Here is a 23,995-nt window from a genome sequence, read left to right as displayed (position 1 = left end):
GTGGGCAGAGCCTGGGGACAGGGCCACCAGAGGGAAAGGCCCTGTCACCTCACACCCTAAGACCTGGGAGAGGAGGGATAAAGGAAGCCAGGATGGTCAGGGGTGCATGGTGGGGGTACCCACTGCAGGATAGACAGGCCGAGCCCAGCCCTCCACCATCTGAGGATTTCAGGGTCTCCTGGGGGACTTGCGGCCCCTTGTGGCGTCCGTGCTCCCCACTGCCAGGGATGTGGCCTGACATGCCAGTACTCAGCCATTATTACGCAGAAATCTCCATCATGCCGTGTGCGGAAGGGGGCACTGGGCTCTGCTGGGCCAGCATAGGCTCTAGAGGTGGGGTGCTGTCGTGGGAGACCCCCAGCCCCGAAGCATCGAGGGGCCCCCAAACTACACACACACAGAGCCTCTGTCTGTACTGGGGCCACAGGGGAGCCCCAGGACCCATGTGTGTCCTTCACCGTCACCGTGTGCTCACCTGGAGATGGCCTCGTGGTCCACGGCCCCAACCGCTTCAGCCACAGAAGCCACACTTCAGAGCAGCCACGTGAAGGATTTTTCTGACCTTTGCTTCATGATGCTTAAAGAACCTTTTTGATTATTTTTCTGGAAATGCCTCTTTCTCCTCAGCTGGGGGAGGCATGCCCCGCTGTCCTGAGGACTGTCGGCGAGTGAAGCGAGGCCGGGCCCAGTTCACGGACGTCTGCCTCGGGCCCCCTCCACCAGGGTACCACCCCATCCCGTTCCTGGACAGCAAGCACGAGGTAGGGACGGAAGGCCCCCACGCTGCCCAACACTGTGGCCACTGCCACCGGGGTGCTCAGAGGGCAGCTACCTGGGGAGCCCCTCTGAGCCCCTCTCCCCTTCCTGCTCTTTGTAGAAGGCAAGCAACAGGCCCAGAGGCAGCTTGGGCCCCGGGAGGACGACGCCCACCGTGCGGGACCCACCAGCAGGCAGCAGGTAGGAGGGGTCGACTCACGGGCGTCTGGGGGTTGGTGTGGCCTCCCTAGCAGCGGGGCCACAGGTGGGGGGCTATCAGTGGGCCCCCCAGGTGTGCACATTCATGGGCGAGGGCAGGGGTACCCTTCTTCACACACCTGCCTCAGTTTCCCCGTGGACACCATGGGCAAGGCCTCCGTCTGCCCAGCGGTCGCAAAGCCTTCTGTGGCGTGGAGAATGGGTTTGCTCTCTCAGTGGGAGCCCGGCGCTTGGGCTAGCCTGCACCAAGGGGACTTACCCCAGGGACAGGGGCAGTGGGAGTGTCACCCGGCTGTGTCCCCTCTGCGCCTCGCTCAGACAGGCCGGAGGTAGGCAGGGCAAGCAGCCTGCTTTCTACCAGCCGGTGGCTCCTTCTGGCAGGGTCTGCTGGCCACAGAGGAGGGCCACTCACCTAAGGGACGCTCTTCTAGCGGGCGGGGCGGGCGGAGCGCTATGGCCTGGCCCTTGGTCGGAGCACAGCCCTCACTGTCTGCCGGGCCTCAGGGGCCACCGCTGGCCCGTCCCCATCCTGCAGAGGAGGCGGCTGAGGCTCACCCACATCCACTTCGGATTTTCATTTGACAAATTAGAGGCACTGAAGGTTGTCCTGTGGGGAGGTGAGGAGACCTCTCTGTGGCTACTTCGCGGCGACGCGCTCTTTCCAGCCCAAGGAAGGCTGGATTCCAGAGAACCCTTTCCAGGCCTCTGCTGTCGTGGGCAGCCTGTCCCTCAACGACCCTGTGGGCCTGGACTGATCAGGTGGGACCGGACCTGGCCTCCCCACCCCACCCCTAAGCCCCTGGGGGCCACGGGGGACTGGCTGCAGCCACTGAAGCATGGACAGGTCCCCACAGAGCGGCCAGCACCTGCCACCTGCCACCTGTGGTCTCCTTTGTGGGTGGATCCTGTGAGACGCAGCCTGGAGTGCAGCAGACCTGGAGCTGGCAGCAGGACATCCTGGAAACACAGCACCTTAAGAAAGAAATCACCCCTGAAAGGCACAAGCCGCCCCTCCAAAGAGAGGGCCCTGGGCCATGGGTGGGTGGGGGTGGGACAATGTGGCCTCTTGAGTGGCAGAGGTCAGGGGCCTGGGAAAGGTGCCAAGCCGCCTGAGACACCACCCGCTGCAAGGCCAGGCCTGACCCCGGCGCGAGGCTTTGTGCACCCACCTCCAGGAGCCAAGGTCAGTGTGCCAGGGGCGCCTCACCCTGCCTGGGATCAGGCACCTTTCTTCACGCTGCCAGCTCAGGGGCACACGTTGAAACAGCCATGACCAAGAGCAAAGGCTTGTGAGCACAGACCCAGCAGGAACTTGAGGAAAACAAGGAGTTCGGCAGAAATGGGAAGCAGGCCGCGGGCTGCCTGGAGCTGCACAGCTGCCCACGCTCCCTGCAATTAGGTGGCGCGTCGGTGACGCCAGTGGGTGTGGGACGAGCCGGGAACACTCGGAGGCTGGCACAGTGTCGGCACGCTGACAGTGGTCAGGACCCCACTGGCATGGTGGAGCTGGGATAAGTGCTGCACGGGAAGGGGCCGTCCTTCGGTGCTGTTCTGAGTCACCGTGCGTGAATTAACTACGCAGCTCGCTTCACACACTCCTGGAGGAACAGAGGCCCTAAGTAAACAGCCATGATCCGCTCCACGAGGAGGCCCACACGTGCTCAGTGTTTCGGGCTCAGGACGCCAGCGCCAACAGCTGAAATGGATGAGTCACGTGACTGAGCCCAGCCCAGGGCCTGGCTTCTGCCGGATGTTGTAACCATGGCAACCAAGCAGCTGAGGGTGATGTTGAACCGTCTCACGTCTCCATTCGGCAAAAAGAAGGCCCTCTGAAAGCAGAGGGAGCGTAGCTTACCCTCCAGGCCCTGCAGGCGCACTAAGAGCGGCAGGGCGCTGCCCTCCAAGTGTCCTCTCGCCCTGGGCCCCTTGGCTCAGCAGGTGCGCTGGGTTTCAGCACGTTCTGCGTCTCTGAGAGTGAGCGTGTGGCCAGCGACTGGGTTCCTGGGGGCCCCGCCGCAGGTGTGGGGTGGTCCATTCTCCTGGAGGACCCGCCACAGGGCCGCTGAGCTTCTGTTTTCTGAATATAGAAATCCTGGGGAGAGCTTTTTTTGGGGGGAGGGGTAGGGAAACAGGACATTTTCTTTTACTTTTTTTTTTTTAATTGGGGAACAGTGTGTACTTCCAGGACTTTTTTCCAATTCAAGTTGTTGTCCTTTCAGTCTTAGTTGTGGAGGGCGCAGCTCAGCTCCAGGTCCAGTTGCCGTTGCTAGTTGCAGGGGGCACAGCCCACCATCCCTTGTGGGAGTTGAACCGTCAACGTTGTAGTTGAGAGGACGCGCTCCAACTGAGCCATCTGGGAGCTCAGCGGCAGCTCATTGACTTCATTCTAGTTGTGAAGGACACATCTCGCTGGCCCATGTGGGAATCGAACCAGCAGCCCCGTTGCCCAGAGCTGGCGCTCTAACCAACTGAGCCACCCATTCGCCCCAGGGAGAGCTTTTTCACCATGAGCTTTCCCACAGCTCCTGCCCCTGGGTTGGTACTAGTGAGCTGTGGAGGTGAGGGTCCCCTGCAGAGCACGGTCCCCCCGCAAAGTCTGAGTGCTGACAGGCGAACCCCGGCCCCGCCCATCACGGTTCTTGCAGCCGTTGGTCTTGGTCAATGGGTCCTTTGCTCCTTCAGACCCCACTGCCCCCACCATCCAAATGCCCTGCTGCTGATGGACGTTAGCCTCCAGACTTCCTCCAGGGCCCCCCAGCTTTGTGCCCGCGAAGCCCCCTGCACCATCTGGGTGTTTGTGGCCCCCACCAGAGAAGAGTGGGGGGTCCTGCATGTGCTCCCAACACCTCCCGCCAGCTCTGCCATGGGACGTCCCCACCAGCTTCCTTACTCTGGTTGGGGCACCAACTCCCTGCACCAGCATCCAAACCTGGCTCTTGACCCAAAAACCCACCCCTTGGAATTCTAGGAAAACCATCCTTTCTAGCCGCCAGGCCTGGCTGTGGCAAATCAAAAGCACTTGGGCTTTCCGACAACCGACTGTGTCTGGTTTGCATTAGGAAATCCTTGCAAAGTCTCGGATGCATGGTTCCCGGCTGGGTCCCCATCCCGGGGTGGGGCAGGCATTTGCAAGGGCTCTGCCCAGTGAACGGGGCTAGGGGATGAGATGAGCCTGACACCTTGCCTCCAGAGCCCATCCTGGCTGTCCGGTCCGGGTTTGTCAATGACAGACCCACATGGCGGTAGAGAGGGGCTCGTGGGTTCCTGCCATCTCCAAGCCCTTGACAGTTTCTGCCGAAATGTTCTTGCCACCACCAGCCCCCACTCAGCAGCGTCCGCCTCCTCCTCTTCTAAGGACGGGCTGAGGTGCCATCTCACAGATGCATCAGCTTCCTGGGGTGGCCCCGCAGGCTCTGATCGCCATCATTGCAGACCCCTTTCTGCCCTGGGGAGTGGGCCTGCCGGGCCTGACCCAGCTGCTGACACGGGTGCAGGGCCCCTTTGGGTCTCCCGCGGCTCCCCCCACAGGCTGGCTCAGGCAAAGGCCGAGACCGCAGGGCCGTCCCCAGTGCATTGATGCAACGCCCCATCACAACCATGATTCTGCATCCCTCTGCTTCTTTGCAGTCAGCCTGCACAGGCCTAGAGTGACCTCCCTGGAGGGCCGGGCATGGGGCGGGCCAGAGGGAGGTGACCGACAGGCAGAGGCATGAGGGCACCAGGTCTCACCCTGTGGCAACAAAGGGGCCTCGCCCAAAACAGTCCCCAGGGACACAGGCCAGCGGTCACTGGTCCAGCCCGAGGCTGGTCTGGCCACTGCCACGGCCGCCGCAGACCGCAGGCTTTCCCCTTCCCTCCTGCCTCCTCGCCATCCCAGTGCCGCGGTGCTACTCCCATCCCAGGACGCGGGCATCTGCCTTGCCCAGGCTGCAGACACGGACAGAAGCTAATTACAAACTGCTGCAAACGGGTCTCCTGCTACTTCCTGATCTCGGGCCAACTGGTGAACATGTGCTGGATAGACAAGGTTCCGAAGGTGTTAAGTTGTCAGAGAGGGACAGGCGGGTGCGGATGGCCTCCACGTCCGATCCCGCCGTGCTGTCATCCCCCACCCCAGTGCGCGTGCAGTGTCGGCAGCGTGCAGCCATTCGACATTCTTCCCCCAAACCCACCTCCCAGCGGCCTGAGTGGCCTGCAGGTGTCCAGGACAAAGAGCTCCCTCTGGCAAGGTGACAGGGAACCATGGGCTGACACACGTGCCCGGGCCATGATGAGCCACATCTGGCCTCTGTGTCGGACCCCACGGTCTGGGGAGGGTGGAAGAAGCAGCCAAGTTCCGGTGTCTGCCATTCCACCTGGGGAGACCTGAGTGGGGGCCAACTTCTGGACTGGAAGTGATGGAGACGGCAGGGCCGTGAGGCTGGGGCACGGGGCAGGCTGGCTCTGAGGCCCCAGGGCCCAAACCTCCCCCGGAACAGCCAGGGCTATGCCAGCACCCGTGTGCGGCCCCCACAGGAGCCACCCTCCTCCTGTCCTGGATCACCTGTGTACCCTCCGCCTGGTGACCCCTCAAAGCCACACCCCACCCCACATTTGCTTGTTCGTTCGTTTGCCCCCAGTGGGCCTTGCCCATGCTGGCACCCCCCACACAATAGAAATGACTAAAGAAGGAGCCTCTCCCTCTCCAAGAAGATGGAGAGTGACAGGCCCGGTAATTTCAGCTTTAATTTGCATAATTCCGCAGTATCGACTAAGAAAACTTACCTTGTGCTCCCTGAAATAAGCCTGTGGGTCGAGGGAAGGGTGGGGAGAGGTCTCGGGCCTGGGGTCCTCCCCAGAGCCCAGCCCCTGCCCTCCAGGGGACACGCTTTCACCATTTGCTGTCAGGGTTGTGTGCCACCCTAGAATGGGGAGGCCAGGTATAGTACTCGGGCCCCTCACCACATGGACCCCCACTCCACACACGGAGCAAGGTGGTGTTGGCAGCTCCCCCGCAGAATCCCAGCCTGGATAGAGCCCTGCGTGTGGATGATGGATGACGGAGACGCCGGTGGGGTCACAGAGGGACGTGGCCCATTTAACCCCATTTCCCCTGGGAACGTGCTTCACTGTGACTCTGTTTTTTCCCTATTGTCACACAAGTGGCTTCTGCATTCATTGTCTCAAAGTCCTGTCCCTGAGTTGCGGGGGAACAGAGTCCCAGAGAGCAGTTTCCAGGCTCTCGGCCTCACGTGGAAAGGTGCTGGCTCGGGGAGTAGATGGCCATCAGCTGTGACTAGTTGGCCATCAGCTGTAACCAGTTAGCCATTGGCCACCGATATAACTGCCGTGGCTGCACTAGCAAGCGGGGATTGCAGTTAGCAAGGGGGGTGGGTTGGCAGAGAAGTGGACGGCAGGTTATGGATCGTGTGGCTCCTGCTTCCTGTGTCTCCAACCCAGACGCCAGTGAGACTATAGTGGTATGACTCCCCTATCTGTGGCTCCGTGGGTGTTCCTTTTTGGCCTCGCCATGTCCTGTGTTCTTGTGCGGGGCACGGGAGCTGAGACCCCGCCTGACACCCTGCATGACACCGCCTCATCACAGTGAGGTGGGCCGGCTCTGGTCAGCCATCCCCCCAACACTCGTGCACACGGCCGCTTCCCGGGGACAGCCTGGTTCCATGGCGGCCTCACCACATTCCTGCAGACACATTCCTGGCATATGACGGAATGTCACAACATGACACAGACCCCGTCAGCTCCTGAGTGATGTGAAGTTGTGTCAGCTGCAAAAGACGGACTCGATTTCACAAATGTGGCCGGGAGTTGGCCAGCCCCACGTGAGAATGCCATTGGACTGGCGGGGGCAAGGTTCTGCTTGATTTCCCCCAGAAACCCTAAATGTGTGCTTTGTGCCCAAGCACGGCCACTACCACCCGGCAGCCGGGTGTCCAGCTCCGGCTGGTGTGCGCTGGCGTCTGCGCCTGATCTGGCCCGTATCTGCTCAGCACAGACACCAGAGCCCCTCCCCCGCTCGCTCCGAGAAAAATGGGTGTAATTAAGACTTCCGTGATTAGTCATTTAATCAGTCATCAGGCCGACGCAGATGGAGCCAATTGATTTTTTCACTTGGATAGGTGGTGGATGCTTGCAGGCCCGTCCTCTCAGGTCGTGGGTGACCACTGAACATCTGACACAGGCCTTTGTGCCCTTTGAAAGGCTGTCCCTCCCAGCGGCCGAGCCAGCATCCTGGGCTCATCACCCACCCCAACCCGGGGTTGCCGTCGTCCACCAAGCCCTGAGCAGCACTGGGGTCCGGGGTGCTGTCCTGTGAACCCACCACTGCCTGGACCCACTAGGACCGGAGAAGCTCTGGGCAGGAGCCACCAGGTTCAGCGGGTCCCAAAAAGGACAGGCTCTGAGGGACAGCCTGGAGGGCAGGGAAAGCCCAGTTGGCACAGCCTGGCCTGGGGGCTCCACAGCCGGCAGACCCCATGATGGAGACTCACCCCCACCCGCCTGGCTCCTCACTGGCCTCAGGCAGCAGCTGCCCCTTCTGCCCCAGTGGTGGAGTAAATGGCAGCTCCGGTGCCCACAGCCCAGGGGCTGCCCGCCTCACCCAGGACCCCAGGCCTCCTGCTTCAGCCATGGTCACCTGTGAGGGTCAATTCTGGGTGTGCTGTCACCTCCCCCCCTCCCTTCACTGTGTCCCCAGCCCAGAGGACATGGGCAAATGCTTCTGAATCTAACTTCGAATGACCCCAAGAAATCCTGCGTGAAGTCCAGGGTGAGGGCCCGGGCCGCTCCTCCAGCTTACCTGTGCCCCTGCTGGGTTCTGCTCACACAGTGCTGCCCTCAGCTGGAAGGCCGTCCTTGGCTCGCCCGTGGCCTCTGTCACCAGGGGTGTGCTCAGGGCACTCTTCCCGGCTGAGGGTGACCCTCCACCCGTCAGTGGACCCAGAGGAGGGGTGGGCTTATCTCAGGCTGGGGCGAGAGTTCCCAGGACAGCAGGAGGCCACAGGGAAGGCTGGAGGGCGTGACAGGCTGAAGTTGCAGGGTGTGGGCTTCGGGTCCCAGGGCCACCTGGGCCTCTGCCCCCTCCCCCCACGCTCCCTCTCCCCGGCTGTGGACCCTCACGGGGGGCTCAGCCTCTGCCTCCCTGTCCCTTGCTGGAAGCTGCTCCCAGTGGGCGTCATGGACGAGAGGAGGGCAATGGACTGGGTTTTTTTACTTCTCTAGAAACTTCTAAAGGTTGAGAAATGAACCCCGTCCTGTCCAAGCAGCACTAACGCACTGGGGCAGGTGTCAGGGCCGCGAGGGGCAGCTGGGCCGGCTGTGCAGGCGCCCTAACCCTGCACAGCACAGCCGGGTGCTGGAGTCACGGCCAGAAGCAGATGGACGCCAGGCGGCGGGTGGGAGGGGGTGTTAACCCGGAACGCGGTCACCACTGGCGACTGCTGGGACACCGCTCACAACCCCCTGAGGACTCCCTTGGCAGGCACCCCCAAGCAGAACATACCCTGCAGGCTTTCCAGGGCCTGGAGCCCACTGCCCACTGGGAACACGGCCCCTAAATGGTGCTGGGTGGACCCCTCCCCCCCAGGCTAGGGCGGAGAATGCATTGAGTGTCGTGCCTGCGTCTGACCATCAGCTGCTCTCCCTCCCGGCCCCATGTGTGTGGGGTGGGGGGCCAGGAGGCCTCACCCAGAGGGGCCGCGTAGCAGTGTGACCCCTGGCCCCCTGCGAGCCTGGGTAAGGGGAGGCCTCCCGGGTGCCTCGGGGAGAGAACCCTCTGCACACGGGGGCTGAGCCACTGGGAGATGGCCAGGGGCTGGGCATGGCTGCCACTTGCTGAGCTCAGGGGTCCTGGGGAGGCGACGACGGTTTACAGTCCCCCAAGTCAGGGCTCCAGCAACTAACTGCTCTACTTACGGAACTTTCTTATGGGCTCTCCGTGGGGCCGCAGGAAGCTCTGGACTCACGTCTCATGTGGGCAGTTCTGGAGAGCCTGGCTGGCTTCTCGGCAGCTGGCCCATCCTCAGGTGACAGTTTTCCCCAATCTGTGACTTGGTGCTTGATTCTTGGCTCCCGGCCAGTGTATCCGTTAGTGCCAGAGGCTGCAGGTTACACCCCCGTGGCCGCAGTCAGATGCTCCTGACCTGAGATCCGGGGCCTTGACCACACTGCCCTGGATGGGCTCTCCCCTGACCAGGCTGCAGGAACGGGGCCCCACACCCAGGTCAGGTCTCAGGGCAGCCACACCCCATAGCATGCCAGTGTGCCCACCTCACAGATCAGGAAACCAACGACAAGGCACGGCCAGGCGACCAAGCCCAGAGCCGGCAACCCCAGCCCCCAGCCTGGCCGGGGCCGTGGGCTTCTAAATCTGGTATGCAGCCCCTGGGCCCCCTGGGCCTGATCACAGGGCTGCCAAGCCCACACCCCCAGGGCCTTCAGGTGGATAAGCTTGCGGGACACGGGCTACAAGAGACTCAGGGGGAATGGTCACTCCGAAACGCACGCCTTTCTCTTGCTACCTGCTGTGCACTTGGCCGAGGGGTCCAAACGCCCCTTCTTGGTGCCTCGCTCAGCTGCCCAGCCAAAGAATGGGTGTTTGCAGTGTTTGCTTCCAGCCCCACTTGGCCGAGGTCTGGCCAGCCGGCCTCGAGCTTTTTCTCCAATGATGGCCATTTTCTCAGCTCTGCCCATTTGGTCTCCTGACCCGGGCCACGCGGAGACCTGAGAAACCACATGCCATGGAGCTTGGCTGCAGACCTGCATCCTGCCCAGGCTGCGTGGGCATCACCTGGGCGATGAGTCTCCTTAGGGCCAGGCGTGCTTGTGGTGATTTCAGCAGAACAAAGTCACCAGGGCCCATTCTTGGGGGGTGCAGTCCTGTGATTTATCTGCCACAGCAGAGGAGGGGTCCAGAGAGCCCGTTGGGTCACGCAGCCCTGATGGGATGCTTTCAGGGCCTCAGGAAAGGGAAAGGCATGGCCACCCATGCTGAGGGGCAGCTGACTGGACTGCTGGGCCACTCGGACCGCTGAGCACCTGGTGGGAAGCAGCAGGGTTGTCTCGTTGATCCTTGCAGGAGGCTGTCAAGCTCCCCCATGACAGAGGGTCCACCACATGCCGTTGGGGCAAGCAGAAAGCATGACCTCGTGGGGAACTGGGGCGGACCCGGCGTGGGAGCCTCACTGCAGAGAGATTCACACTGGCTGAGGCCCCGTCTCACAGGAACACGTCCAGTTAGGACAAGAAGCCACTTGGGAGCCTTGAAAGCACAACCCAGAGCTCGGGCTACAGGCTCAGAGGTGGGGAAGGCAGGAGCAGGAGGCCTCCCTCCACCGGGGAGCAGACCACTGACGCTGAGCGGGTGCTGTCTGAGCACCACGTCTTGGTTTGGTCTCTCAGATGGAGTGCCAGGGGCTGGATTTGCACCCCCACGAGTACTCAGTGAAAAACTGCACAGCAGCCCTGAACACACTAGACATCAGGTGACGAAGGACGGGAGTCCCGAGAGGCAAGAACAATCCCATGAGCCTCTGACCACCCAGCTCACTGTCTCGCGACATCCCAGCTGTGGCACAGGAAGGGGACCCAGGTGGTTCAGGGGTCCCTGGGGGGAGAGACAAAGCTGGGAGTCCTGGGCAGCCAAGGTGACGAGATGGAGCAGCACGGAGAGGAGATGGAGCAGGTCGCCGAGCCTCAGAGTGTGCAGAGTGGAGGAGCGCGTGCGCACGAGCAAAGACCCACCAGGCGGATCAAAGGGAGTGCGTCCCGCTCACCCAGGGCCCCACCCAGTGCCCTTCCAGTGGCCAGGCTGGACGGCCTCCGAGTTCACAAGGCACTAGTGGTAGAGTGCTCTTCCCCCCACCTAACAAAATAGCAAGACCCAAAGGGGTCAAACTCTCTACGTAACAGCACCGAAAATATAAGAACATGAAACTGTCCAGCCCCAATAAGGTGAAATGCGCAGTGTCTGACACCTGACCCACGATTACCAGGCACAGAAAGAATGCCGGATAGCACCATCCGTGACGAGGGGAAATACCCATCAGTCCAAACTGGCCCAGAAACGACACAGCTGGAGGAAAAGGACATCGACCGGTTACAACTGGATTCCACGTGCTCACAAGGAAAGACTGACCGTGGCGAGGGGAGACCTGGGAGAGGTGAGCACGCTGAGGGGAGCTCCTGCAGACGAGAACCACAGAGTCTGTGGTTAGAATACGCGGGAGGATCAATGCAGCAGACAGCAGAGCACGAGTGACCTTAAAGACAGCTGTGGAAAACAGACGGAACATCACGCAGGAGCGGAGTCTTGAGCTGAGACGACGCCCTTGACTCGGGAGGCTCCAAGGTGGGAGGGAAGGAGGAAACAAAAAAATATTCAAGGGAATAACCAAAATATTTTCAAATTTGATGACAACTAGAAACCTGCAGATACAAGATACTCGGCAAAGCGCAAGCACAAGAAACATGAAGACACGGAACCAGGTGCCGGTAAAAAGGAAATATTGATTGTGGAAATGCAACACCATGGGGGGAGCCCTGACCCTGGAGCTCCCAGACCCCGCCCCGCTCACGCCATGTCCACCCCGACCCCAGCCCGTGGGTCCTTTCCCACTGATGCAGAGTCAGCGTGGTTCCAACAGAAAGCCCGTTCGCCATCCCACCCTGACGACGCCCACTCCTGGAGGCCCAGCCCAGTGCTGTGTACACAGTCGGTGCCCAATCAGTGTTTCACGCCGCCACCCACTGCTGCAGTAGTGCCCTGGGTGCTCTGTCTCCTGGGACACATCCCAGGTTTCCATGGGCGCCAGGCCTGAGCTGTGGGTCTGCGGGCCCATCAGCCAGCCGGCGCCCCGGGCATCTCCTTGCCAGGACTGCCCAGCTCCCGCCTGGCTCTGCCTGTTTGCTTGCAGCCCTGGGGGTTCTATAAAAATGCTCCGATTCTTGTAACCCCGATTATTTCCCTAAAAGCTGGCAGCTTGACAGGCTCTGGTTATTCTTGGTGCTAAACTATCTGCCTCCCTCCCCCTGCACTTCAGAGCCCTTGACGTGCTCCGGGGTCCATGCCAAGGCCCATTTTCCCCACTCGAAGTGAAGTAATTTAAAAATCTTATGTTTTTATTTTTTATCGCCCAAACCATGCCTGTGGTATTTTAGCTTGGCAAGGGGTCAGAACCTGGCGGGTCGCCAAGCCTCAGCCAGAGACCCCATGCTCCCCACCCCCACCCTGGTGACAGGAAGTCGCACCCACGAGGGCAGGGTGGGGGAGCCCTCCTGGCTTCTCCGAAATCCCTTTGGATGAGCCCGCCGGTCACACCTGGGTCCTCGCTGCCACCCAGAAAGCACATCAGAGGCCACAGGATCCAGGCGAGGTGTCCACACGTCGCCAGCTCCTTTGTCCCCAGAGGATGTGTGAAGGAGGCTGAGGGCCTGACCCAGGGGCAGAAACCCAGACATGTGCCAGGGCTCAGTAGGCGTGTCCAGCATCTGTCCTCGTGGGGGACACAGCTAGGTCCTCAGGGCAGGTGGTCCTCCTGTGGGCAGCTGGGTGGGCCCATCCCTCCCTGCGGAGTGGAAACCTGCATGGGTGGTGGGCCCACCAAAACCCTCTGGTGGAGACAGAAACGCTGAGACTGGCGTCTGAAGCCTGCCCCCAACTCGGAGAGCCTGGGCAGCTGTGGCCAGAGGTGAGGGTCTCCATCCCTCAGACATGGGGCCTGGCCCCAGGGACCCTGCCCCATCCTGCCTTCACCTGCTGCTTTTTCTTTCCCACTTCACGAGGTGACAATGAACTTTAGTTCCCAGGAGGGGGACTGAGTGCCCACAGGCCCCCTCCCCCACTGAGCTCCACACACCCAGCTGTTGCTTGTCACTTCTCGCTGGAAAGTAAATGTCTGGCTTCCAGAGGGACTCCACACATCAGCTGTTTTCTGAATGAGCCCTCCTCCGCACCAAGGGGCCTCCGGATAGATCGGACTCTAAGTTTTCAAAAGCCGCACATTGATTCTGCTCAGAGCAGCACCAGCTGTGGAAACGGGGGGGGGGGGGGGGGGGGGGGTTGTCACACTGCAGCTCCAGCTCCATCCGTGGCATGTTTGGGTTAAGACAACAAGACGGCAGGGCCAAGGGCCAGAGAGCAGGTCACAAGTGTCAAGGGACCCTCTTCCAGGTGCCGGCAGAGTGGCCAGAGGTGGTGGCACACTGCCTCTTGAAGACATAGGACAGTCACCTGTGCCCTCTGCTATCCACAGGGTCCCCAGAGCTGCGTCCTGGTATGAGGGGGCATGCTGCATGTAGTGGGGCCCTGGAAGGTGCATCCAGGGCCTTCTTTCTCTTCTCCCTGCAGGCCTGACGGGGCAGCCAAGGCAGAGCCCGTGACAACAGCCTTCCCAGGTAGGTGGGCAGCGGGAGGGCACTGACCAGCAGGCCGTCTCCAGCTGTCACTCGATGATCCATATGGATCATTTATGTCGAGCTCTGGCAGTCGGGCTGCCTGCTCCCTTCCTCTGAATGTGTCCCTGAGTGTGACACTCATCCCCGTGGGGTTGGCCCAGGAATGGTGAGGGGCAGCTTCCAGGGCTCCAGGTGGGTTGCCAGTGGGAGGCGGGCACCCAGCACAAGCTCTCTGGGCACCCCCAGAGGCAGGGCCATGGGTCCCTGGGCAGGTGGAGGGGGCCATCAACTGGCCCAGGGTCCTCACCAAGGTTTGGTCCCTCAGAATGGCTGTGGGCACCAAGCAGGGTGTCCAACGGAGGGGTGCTCACCAGCCCTGGGTGCCTTCTGTCCCCTCAGCCAGGGTCTCTTGGAAGGTGGGCAGCTAGCTTCCAGGCCCAGGACCCCTCTCACCCTGGTGCAGCTGTTAGCACAGCCCAGAAAGGTCCTTGTGCAGCGGGGGATGGGGGGATGGGGGGTGGGGGTGTTGGGGGGGGTCTGGACCAACAGGGCTGGTGCCAGGGTCAGACCCTGTCAGGACCCCAGGACCTCCCTGCGTGCCTGAAGAGGAAGTGGTGTAGTGGGTGGAGGGGACGTTACACACACCCCCACCCCGCTAGTTGGAAGAGGTCGGTAGGTGTGGACTGGACTCCGAGGGCCCGCGAGAAGTAATCTCCAGGTCGTGAGGGGCAAGTCAGTGGATGCCGAGGTCCAACGGTGGGGGCTGGGTCAGTGGGGACTCCGGGCCCAAGGCCCGGGACTGGACCACAGACGGGACCACGTGGCGGTCGGGGCAGGCCTCGGGAGGTTTCTGAGGCCAGCAAGATGGCCAGCAGCCAGACCCTTTTCCATCCGCCAGCAGAAGGCCTCAGGACGAGGTCAGATGAGGGCTGGGGCTGGTTCTGTGCGCTGCCCGCCGAGCCCGCGCGGCTCCCTGCGGCGCCCTTGGCGGCTGGTGTAGCTGTGTTCTCGGGAACACCTAGAGACGGGCTGCTTGGAAACCGGCGTTGCCATGCGCGGCTTTTCCTCCAGGCCGACCAGGGAGGCCCGGTGCCCCGGGCTGCGGAATGTGGCCCCTCCCCGGCGCCCTGCCCCCCAGACCGCGCTTTTCTGAAGGAACTGACTCAAGGCCAAGCCAATTCCTGCCGGCCCCAGGCCCTCTCTGGTCCTGTCCCAGGAATGCGTGGTGTCGCAGCCCCGGGCCCCGAGAGGAGGGTCACCAAGGGCCTGTTTTCCAGACCCGGCGCTGGAATGTTCTCTCGCGGCGCAGCCGACACCCGCGCCCCCGTTCAGCTGCGGCCGCATTCCTGGTGTGAGCCGAGCCAGCCCGCGAGCTTTTTCCACGCTCCCGTGCCAGCCGCAGCGGGCTCGGGGGAGGGGAAGAGGGCGGTTTCTATGGCAACCTCACTTTCTGTTATTTCTTATTTTCTTTTTTATGGTTTCTCGAACTTTGAAGCTCTCCAGACAGTTTAGACTGCAAAGAGGAAAAGTGCTTTTCCTTCCCGCCCGACTCCCCAGCAGAGAGGCCCCCCATGGTCCCGCCCCCTCTCCGGACCCCCCTCTCTCCCGATCCCCTCCTCTCCCGACCCCCCTACCTCCACACGTCCCCGCCCAAGGCTCCCCAACCCCCCTCCCACCGCCCCCACGTCCAGGCCCCGCCCCACATGGCCCCGCCCAAGAGCCCCCTCACCACCCTCATCCCCCTCCCTTGGCTCCGCCCACGGCCCCACGCCCCCTCCCATGGCCCCTCCCGGCTCCGATGTCCCCTCCCACGACCCTTCCCACTGCCCCACGATCCGCATGACCCTTCCCACGGCCCTACGGGCGGGGGATTCAGAAACAAACCAGGTCTTCAGAGCCTTATTTTAAAACACATTTTACAGGAAATGAATTATATTTTCCTAAAAAGATGGGAAAATATTTTCAAAAAGATCCCGAAAACCAGCCACAAGGCCCCATCGGCAGGGACGGGGTCTCTGGGTCCGCCCACCCTCCTGAGGCTTTGACCAGCCCATGTTACAGAGCTGACCTTATGTGTCCACAAGCTCTGTCCCAGGATGTCCAAGGCCGTGCCTGGGCCTGTGCCCTGAGGTTGGAGGTGATTCATTTACCCAAAATACATTTACTCACCTGCACTGTGCGCCCAGCAGTCCGGGCTGACGGCAGCCAGGTCCTGGGGTCACAGGGAGGAGGCAGCGGCCTGGAGCCCTGGGGCAGGGCACGCAGGGAAGGGCAGGCCACGTGGGGGGAGGGCAGTTCCAACGCAGTCTCGTTTCTTGCAGGGGAGTATGTCATCATGATCCACGACGTGACCAACCCTCCGTTCCTGGGCCGCGTGCTGCCCACCGCCTTCAAACACCTTCGGGTCTCTTTAAAGGGGATGGGACAGCAGCCCCACATCCCCGGTGAAGACCCTTAAGCCCCAAACTAGGAGGGCCGCCTCCAAACACCAGAGAGCAGCCAGTGTTTTCTCAGGAGAACACCTTATTTTTAGAGGAACGATACACTGCGTCGGCTTTCTAGGCAGCCATACTCCATCTCCCCAGTCGGCCTTAGTGGGGGTGCCAAGGAAGCCCCCCATGCACCCCATAGCTGCTGGCTTTAATAAAATATCCAGTACTGAATGACTACGGAGTGATGCTGTATGCAGATGGCACGGCCCCGCCCCACACACCCAGGACACACGTGGTGGCTCCTCTGGGTGTCCCCAGGCTGGGCCTGTGGTGTCATTGGGCACCCTTCTCGGCTGGCACATCGGCCCCACCCACTCTCTCCCCAGGGTGAGGCCCCAGCCACTGGGTCCTGCAGCAAAGCTGGCCCAGCTGACCCCCCAGTCTCCTCCCACAGCCCGTGCCTTAGTGGGGCGCATGGGCTCTGCGGGGGGTGGGCAGGCAGCCTGGGAAGTCGACCAAGACGCAGTGAACAGGTGACTGGTTTTCGGAAAACGTGTTGCATGTTTGCAGGGGGACTTCAGATCTTACAGCCACAGGGAGCGAGGCTGGCGGGATGTGGGTCGGGAGCTGCCAGGGAGGCCTGTGGGCAGCCAGACTTGTGGCCAGTACAGACGGGGGCTGGTGGTGGGACCGTTGTTTGTCACTCCCTCTACCCATGGGCTCCACAGCAACGATGGGCTAGCTACCCTTCAGCGTCGAGGGCACTTCAAACTAAACACACCCCAAACTGAGTTCCTGCTTGTCCCCGCCCGGTTCCTCCTGCTCAGCTGGTGACACCAAAATGTCCTTCAGGACGAGATTTTTGTCACCTGCCTGCCTTCTCTTGCCTGCTGGGGTCCAACCAGCAAGTCTTCTAGGCTCATCCCCGGCTGGAGCCCCTCCCGCCACACACCTCGCTGGGCCTGATCCCTGCCAATCTCTTCTTCCACAGCAAGAGTCAGGTCACACCCAAGTCATTACCAGGACCTCAAGACCAACCAGAGCTGGCCCCCCACTTGTGCCCTCGTCTTCTACTCCCATTCTCTGCGTTCTAGCCACGGGGGCCCCGGGACTCCTGCCTCAGGCCTCTGGGCGTGCCCTGCACTCTGCCAGGGCTGCGCGGTGCCCAGGAGGCCTTCCTCGGCCACCTCACCCACTCCCAGTGACACTTCCTATTCCCTCCCTGCTCCATCTTCCCTCCTTTGCACACGTCGCGAGTCAGCATGCCACCCACTTCACTTACTTGTCTTGTTCGTCAGCTCCCGAAGGCAGGCGTTTGCTCACTAGTGCAGCCTCAGCACTTAGCACAGCGTGTGCCCTACAGGAGGCACACCTCTGTCGGGTGAATGAGTGTATCGGGCACCTGCTCTGTGCCAGGCAGTGTGGGGGACACTGGAGACAGACAAGGCCAAGGAGGTGAGGCAGGAAGGACTGGCAGGTGAAGAGGTGGAGGGATGGGTGTAAGGGTGGGTGGATGGATGGATGGGTAGAGTGGGTGGTGGGTGGTGGGTGGTGGGTGGTGGGTGGGTGGATAGATGGGTGTGTGGGTGGACAGGTGAGTAGATGGAGGGAAGAGTGCATTACTGGATGGATGAGTATATGGACAGGCAGACAGATGGTTGGATGGCCAGGCAGGTGGATGAGTGGATAATGGATATAATTATGATGGATGGAGAAAAGGTTTGTCTTCAGAAGGTAGGTTCACATGACACAACTGTGTTCTTATTTTGAAGGCAAAAGGCAGCAGATGAGGAAAAGACCCCTACATCAAAGCCTGAGAACCTTTCCCATGTATACCTGGCAGCGCACATCACTTCGCCCTCCCTGCTTTTCTCGTAGTAGGTTTCGCACCCAGTTTTTCCTTAAGACGACTGAACAAATGGCCTCGATACCCCAGTCAAGCAAGGGCTACTGGATGGGGCAGCCGATGGAGCTAATGCCCCTGCAGGACCCAAGGGGCAGAGCCCTGGCCCCAGGTGGCTCTCCACCCCCACTCAGAGCCCAGAGGGCCAGCCTTCAGAGCTGGGGCAGGCCACTGTGGGAGCTGAGATCAAGCCAGGGAGGCAAAGGGCATCCAGAACCTCCATGACTGGGAACTTGTAATTCTGAGCCTGAGGTATGTGGCGGCAGCAAGCTGCATGGGCCAGCCTTTTTTTTTTTTTGGTTCCATCATCTCAAATGGCCACAGATACTGCCGGCCAGGTTCAGCAGACTTCTGCCTCTGATTGTCCGTCCATTAGGAGACGATAGACTGCCAGTGTCAGGCAGTGAGTCCCCAGAAAGGGCCCGTCTGTGGGAACCACTGACTCCTGTGTCACAGTGCTTAGGCCCCCAGAGGTGGGGGGACTCCGTCCTTCCCCAAGCACAATGGAGGCAGAGGGGGCGCTATGGGAACAAGCCCCCTCCGAGGGTGTGGCAAGGGGGGCGGGGCCTAGGGCGCCGGCGAAAGGCCCACCGGCTCTCCAAAATCTCGTGCCCTGGTCTGCCCCCAAGATTCGGCAAATCGCTCTGCAGTTCTTTTTTCTCTTCAAGATGAAACCACATTTCTGTTGAAAGAAAAACAATGAAAATAATGTTTCTGTTTTGGAAAAAGAAAGTGCTGGGAACAGAGGCAGCTGCTGTGTCTTCCAGCCTCAGGAGGCGTCCTTGGGCACTTAACTCTAAGTCAGCGCCGCTGTTTAGTCACAAAGGAAGGAAGTCCAGAGTGGAGGCCCCACACTGCCGTGGGCCTCCCTGGTGGCGGGGTGGGGGTCTGCCCACGCTGGGCTCCTTGTCGGCATGGAGCTAAGCAGGCTTCTCAGTAGTGACATCTCTGCACACACACAACCTGGAAACCCCCTACTTTCCAGAGTCATCAAAGCAAATCCGAGTGTGGGTCCAGGCAGGACTCTCAACCTCCACTTCCTGGTGGGCGGTGTTTGTGCAGGACCAGGGTTCTGGGGTGAAGAAGGTGGGCTGTCCCCTACAGCACCCAATCCCCAGCCTCTGCCAGTCCTCTGTGGGTGAGGGAGAGTGCCCGAGAGAGGTGGGGCCTGCCCTGGCCCGTGAATTTCAGCTGATGGACAGCAGGCTTTTTTTTTTTTCTTTAAGGAGGGTGCAGCTCACAGTGGCCCATGCGGGGATTGAACCAGCAACCTTGGTGCTATTAGCACCACATTATAAGCAACTGAGCCAACCGGCCACCCTGGCCAGCAGCCTTTTCAGGGGCCAAAGCCCCTGGGACTTGTCTGGACTTCTGCTGAGGGTGTGGAGAGTGCTAGGTGGGGTCCGGCATCAGAAGCAGGCGCTCCCATCCCCACCAGACCCCCAGTCCTCACACTGTCTTGCAGGCAAATCCTGAATTCTCAAAAAAAGAACAAAAAGACGGAGGGTCAGCAGAGGCCTGAGTGGCCACAGACATGGTCGTGGCCGTCAAGTCTGCCAGGCAAGGGTCTCGAGAGAGGCTGTGTCCAGCCTGGACCACGACAGCCGGAGCAATAAGGTGGCTGGCTGCAAGCCAGGCGGGGCCTCACCTGGAGACTGCTCCCCAGGCTCGGCCCCCATAGCTCCTATGTCCCTCCACCCTGGATCTGTGGCGACCCCAGAGGCAGCAGGGCCCAGTCCACTTGGCCAGCAGCCGGCCCAGAGAGCCCTGGGGCGCAGAGGGCAAGCCCACCTCTCTGGTCGTGCTGACCTGTGGGGCAGAGTGCTGAGGCCAGGGACGCAGTGGTCCCTGCAACTCCCCTCTGGAACTCTGAGCACTGGAACCTGTCCTAGTAGGGGGGACCACAACAGGTAGGCAGTGGTCCCTGCTCCCAGAATTGGGCAGGGCAGTGTCAGGGCTACCCCTGGGCCTGGGGCCCTGGCCGTGTGGCCATCTGATGACCAGCACAGCCAGCCTCCTCCAGGATTGGGCAGAGGCTCATCTTCCTTCCAAGTCTGCATGCCAGAGAGAGAGAGAGAAGGAGAGAGAAAGAATGACAGAGAGAGGTGGGGGCACCTGCCCCTCTGCCTGGCCCACCTCCCAGCAGGGCCTAGGCCTTGGCAAGAATAACTTTTCAGACTACCCAGTGACCGGCCTTGTGGTCAGCGCCAAACAGAGCCCGCCCTGTCTGTGCCCACTCTCCCACCGGGCCCCGCCTGGCACAGGCAGCTCCTCCCAGAATCCTTTCCCACTGGCTGGCGGGTCACCCAGGACACTCCTCAGGGAGGCCTCTCTTCTCTGCAGCCTGGGCTGGCTGCCTGGTCTCGGTGCCAGGAGGGTGGTAAGGCCAGCTGTGCGGAGCACCCCCCTCTCCCAGGCAGGGCTTCCTAGAGGGTGTCCTGGTTCCTGTGCGGCCTGGCCCCTGCCGGCTCACTGCCCGCCAGAGGCAGCCCTCAGCACCCTGGGAGCCTTCAGTCTTGGGGGAGTGTTAGCGGGAGTCACCGGGCCTGTTCCAGCAAGACCACTGCCGGGCTAACAGCTCAGCACCGGGACACAGCTGCCCAGGGCCTGTCCCTTCCTGCTCCTATCCCCTTAGGGCAGGGGACAGCCACTGAGGGCCAGCCCAAGGCCTCTCAGATGGAAGAGACAGAGCAGGTACAGGGCACCTTGGGAGCTAGGTGGGGGAGGGCCTGCTCTGGGCCCCCTGCCCATTGGCCCTGGGTAACCCAGGGGCCCAAGCCCCAGGCCCAGGACTGCTGCAGTCCCTCAGCAAGCCAGTGTGGCTGGGGGCGTGAGTTGGCTAGGCAGTGACCCAAACTGCAGATCTTGGTTACCGGTCCTAGTGCTCGAGGAGCAGGCAGGTCCCCCCGCTGCTATGGACAGGGACATTATCTGACGGAGACTATAAATAAGGCTGTCATCGTTCTCCAGGCAGCCTGGCAGGGCACGCCAGACGTGCCAGGCTCAGACACCAGGTTAGCTTTCCCCACCCCCCATGTGGCCCCGGGACAGTGACACCCCTAAACACTCTGGATACCCCTCTTCCCGGTAACTCTGCCCAGGGATTCTGAGAACTGTCAGCCAGCCAGCTGACCCCTGGACAAGAAGACAGGAAACCAGGACAAGGTGTCCCTGCAAATGCTGCTCCAGAGCCCAGAGGGGTGGAAGCCAGTCTGTGGGGCCAACCTCCTGGGCAGCCTAAGAGGGCATGGGAGGGGTGCTACCCGACCCTCCTTGGCCCTCCCTGCAGCACAGGGGCTGGCCACATGCCGTGGCAACCTCAGGGACCTCTGCACCAGGCCCAGGTGGGGATGGCCCTCCGGGGTGTCTCATCCTGGCTGCAAATCCATAGTGAGCACACCTCTCAAGGACCCCACTGGAAAAGAAGGCAAAGGTGGAGCAGAAACTGGGCAGGAGCCTTCGGGGGGGATGCCTGGACAGGGCTGGGAGTGCACTTGGGACACTGCATAGGAAAGACACTGACCAGGAAAGAACCTGCTAGAGAGCCAGGGGTGGGGTGGAGTGGGGCTTGAGGCCAGGAGTGGGGTGCCGGGCCAGCTGTATGGTGGTGGAGAAGGGCAGGAGGGGGCCAGGGAAGAGAAAAGCCAGAGGCAAGTCAGGGCCAGGCCTGGCTGATGCCTGGGGAGGGGTAGGTGGGGTCCCAATGGTGGACAGCTAGCTCAGGGAGAAGCAGGGTGTGTGCAGTAGGGGGTCACCAATCCGATGAACTGAACTGGACAAGGAAAGGAGGAAGCATTTCTAAAGGGGGAGCAGGTCACCATCCCCATTTGGCCTTCTGTGGTTTTGAGGTGTCCTGTAGTTGCATCCTGCACCTCCATCCCACCTCCAAACCAGGGCCCTGGCAGCATCCCCAGGTTCCTGGCCCAGCCACCAGTGGCCAGGGCAGTGGGGCTCAGAGAGAAGAGCAGCTGGGGGCCACGGAGTTGCCCCGAGAGGAGGTGTGCCCCTCACCTTCCCCGTAAGCCGCGCCAGCCCCAGCGGTAACTTGGTTCAAGTCTGAGCCTGCCGGCCTGCTGCAGGACACTAGGGAGGGACAGGGCTCAGCGCCTCTACGGAGCTTGGCGGGGATCTGGCCGCAGGAGCGCTTTCCAGGGCTCAGGGGGCGGCAGGGTCTTAGAGGATGGTGTTTTCCTCCGGATTTGCCATAAAATGGGGACGGGACCCTAGAGAAAGGACATCCAAGCAGGCCGAGAGGGAACCTTCTGGGGAGGATTCGGACCCTGGGGTGCGCTCCAGCCCCGCCATGAGGTCCGGCGCCCCTACCCGCACTCGGCCCGCAGGGAGCTGCAGTTCTGGCCTCTGCTGCCACCCAGGGTCGCGCTGGATCCTCCCCCACCCCCCAATACCCCTGCCCTCCCCCACCCCCACTACCCCAGGCCAAGGGGCGCTTTGACTCCCGACACCTGGTCAGCGTCCTCCCCCCGCAGGAACAAATGATCGGAGCGCTCGGGACCGCCCATCCTAGTCCCAGCTCATCGCGCCCACAAAATCCCCGCCCTCAAGGGACCCCCCCACCGGCCCCTCAGCCTCGCAGAGGTGGGAAGGGTTAACCGCATTCATGACGGAGGGGTCGGCTTCCTGCCGACCCCTCCTTCCTGAGGGCCACACCCCGCTGGGCCCCCGCCTACGTTCCAACTTGGGGGCCCCACCCGCATCGCTCCGCCCCCAGCCGGCAGGAGCCAGGTCCCGCCCCTCGCGGGGATGGCGAGGGGAGGGCTAGGGCCCGCAGCTGTAGGGGTATCGCGCGGCCCCACCCCCGGCGCCCCGCGCAGGCGTGGAGACGGCAGTCCAGGCGGGGGCGGGGGCTCCCGAAGGGCCGCCGCGGGGGCTCCATCTCCAATCCCGCCGGAAGCCCCCAGGCCCACCAGCCGTCGGGGTCCCGGGCGGCGGCCGGGAGTTCAGACGGAGCGCTGCGCCCCCGCACCGACGCCGGGGCGGGGGAGGGGAAGTGAAACCGGGCGGGGGCGCGGGGCTGAGTCGGGCTTTCCGTGGGGCGGCGGGGGCGGCAGCTGCGCGGTCCTTTCCCCGCCTGCCCCCAACACACACACACCGGGCACTGGGACGCTTTCTGCTCGCACTCCCAGACCCCGCGGATCCCAGGAGGCGACTCCTTGGAAGGAGCGGGCTACTCAGCCCCCCACTGAGGGCGGGGCCTTCCTGGAGGGCGGTCCGCCCCCGGCTCCGGGCACCGCCCACGGGCGCACACCCTCCGGTGACTCACCGCCCGGCGACGCCCACTCCCCGCCTGACTCACTGGGATCCGGCCCCGCGTGGAGGGGCCCGTGCCGGGTGCACCTCCGGCTCGTGCCCCGCGCCCCCATCGGTTCCTTAGACCTGCGGGGGAGGGGTGGTCTCCAACGCCCGCCGCCCTGGACTCGGTCCGGAACAGGGACCGTGTGGAAAGCAGCACAGGGGCCCAGGCTACCCCCAGAAGGATCTGGCAGGAGCCCCCCTGGCAGGGGTGGGGGCAGGCAGAGGGACAGCGTACCCTCCTGGCCCGGCTTCCTGCCAGGCCTGAAGGACCAGCGATTCGGAATGTTTTGGAATCAGCACTAGAACTCCTGGGAGGTTCTCTGCCCTTGCCCTTCCTCCCGGGTTTTCTGCTTCCGCCCTTCTGCCCCCTGGAGCACAGGGATGGAGTGAGGGCGGGGAGCCTAACGTGCATCGGAGGGGAGGTGGCTCCATGGCGGTAGCAGGCAGGGGGTCCACAGCAGGGCCCTCTGCCCTGGGTAGCCCTGCCCACTGCCAACCCCAAGCTTAGGGATGCAGGATGGGTGAGGGAAGGCCCGTGTCTGACGGGGGTGCCTGCAGGGGAAACCACCACACATTGTCAGTCGTGGGGAGACCAGACTCAGGGTGGCCATACTGCGGCCTGGGGAGTCCCAAGCAGCTGGGTCCCCAAACTCGCAGGCCTGTCCCAGCGAGCCTCTGCCTTCCTGCCTGGGGAAGCAGCCGTGGGGGGAAGGCAGGTGGTCCACCAGCGACAGGGGCCAGTGACACCAGCAGACCACACCCACTGCAGCCCTCCTCACACCCCCTGGCGTCTGGACCAACAACCTCGCTCCGGAGCCCACAGCAGTCCTCCCCAGGCCGGGTGGGGAACCTCCTCCCCAAACCACCAGAGCCTTTTCTGGGACCGTTTTTTCTTAGAAACAAGAAGTCAGAGTGTGAGCCACACACCCATGGGTCAAGGCCCCGCCAAGGGCAGGTGGGTGGGGTTTGGCCCTCGCGGGAA

At 62.2% G+C, this 23,995-nt stretch overlaps 1 protein-coding gene across 3 annotated transcripts in view; it reads left to right on the top strand.

Moving 5' to 3' along the window:
* Positions 1–16,015, top strand: part of MORN1 (MORN repeat containing 1) — a 56,010-nt gene extending 39,995 nt beyond the window's left edge. For all 3 annotated transcript variants that reach the window (XM_033113372.1, XM_033113373.1, XM_033113371.1), the window contains 4 exons: positions 628–761; positions 878–957; positions 13,319–13,365; positions 15,687–16,015. In XM_033113372.1, coding sequence (XP_032969263.1) covers positions 628–761; positions 878–957; positions 13,319–13,365; positions 15,687–15,823 — 398 coding nt within the window. In that variant the 3' untranslated portion in view covers positions 15,824–16,015. The remainder of the gene's footprint in view (positions 1–627; positions 762–877; positions 958–13,318; positions 13,366–15,686) is intronic.
* The last annotated feature ends 7,980 nt before the right edge of the window (positions 16,016–23,995 follow it).

This window comes from Rhinolophus ferrumequinum, chromosome 9 (assembly GCF_004115265.2).
Source record: "Rhinolophus ferrumequinum isolate MPI-CBG mRhiFer1 chromosome 9, mRhiFer1_v1.p, whole genome shotgun sequence".
Taxonomy (NCBI): Eukaryota; Metazoa; Chordata; class Mammalia; order Chiroptera; family Rhinolophidae; genus Rhinolophus; species Rhinolophus ferrumequinum.
Note: the sequence above shows the minus strand (reverse complement) of the source record. Positions and strands in the feature narration are given on the sequence as shown.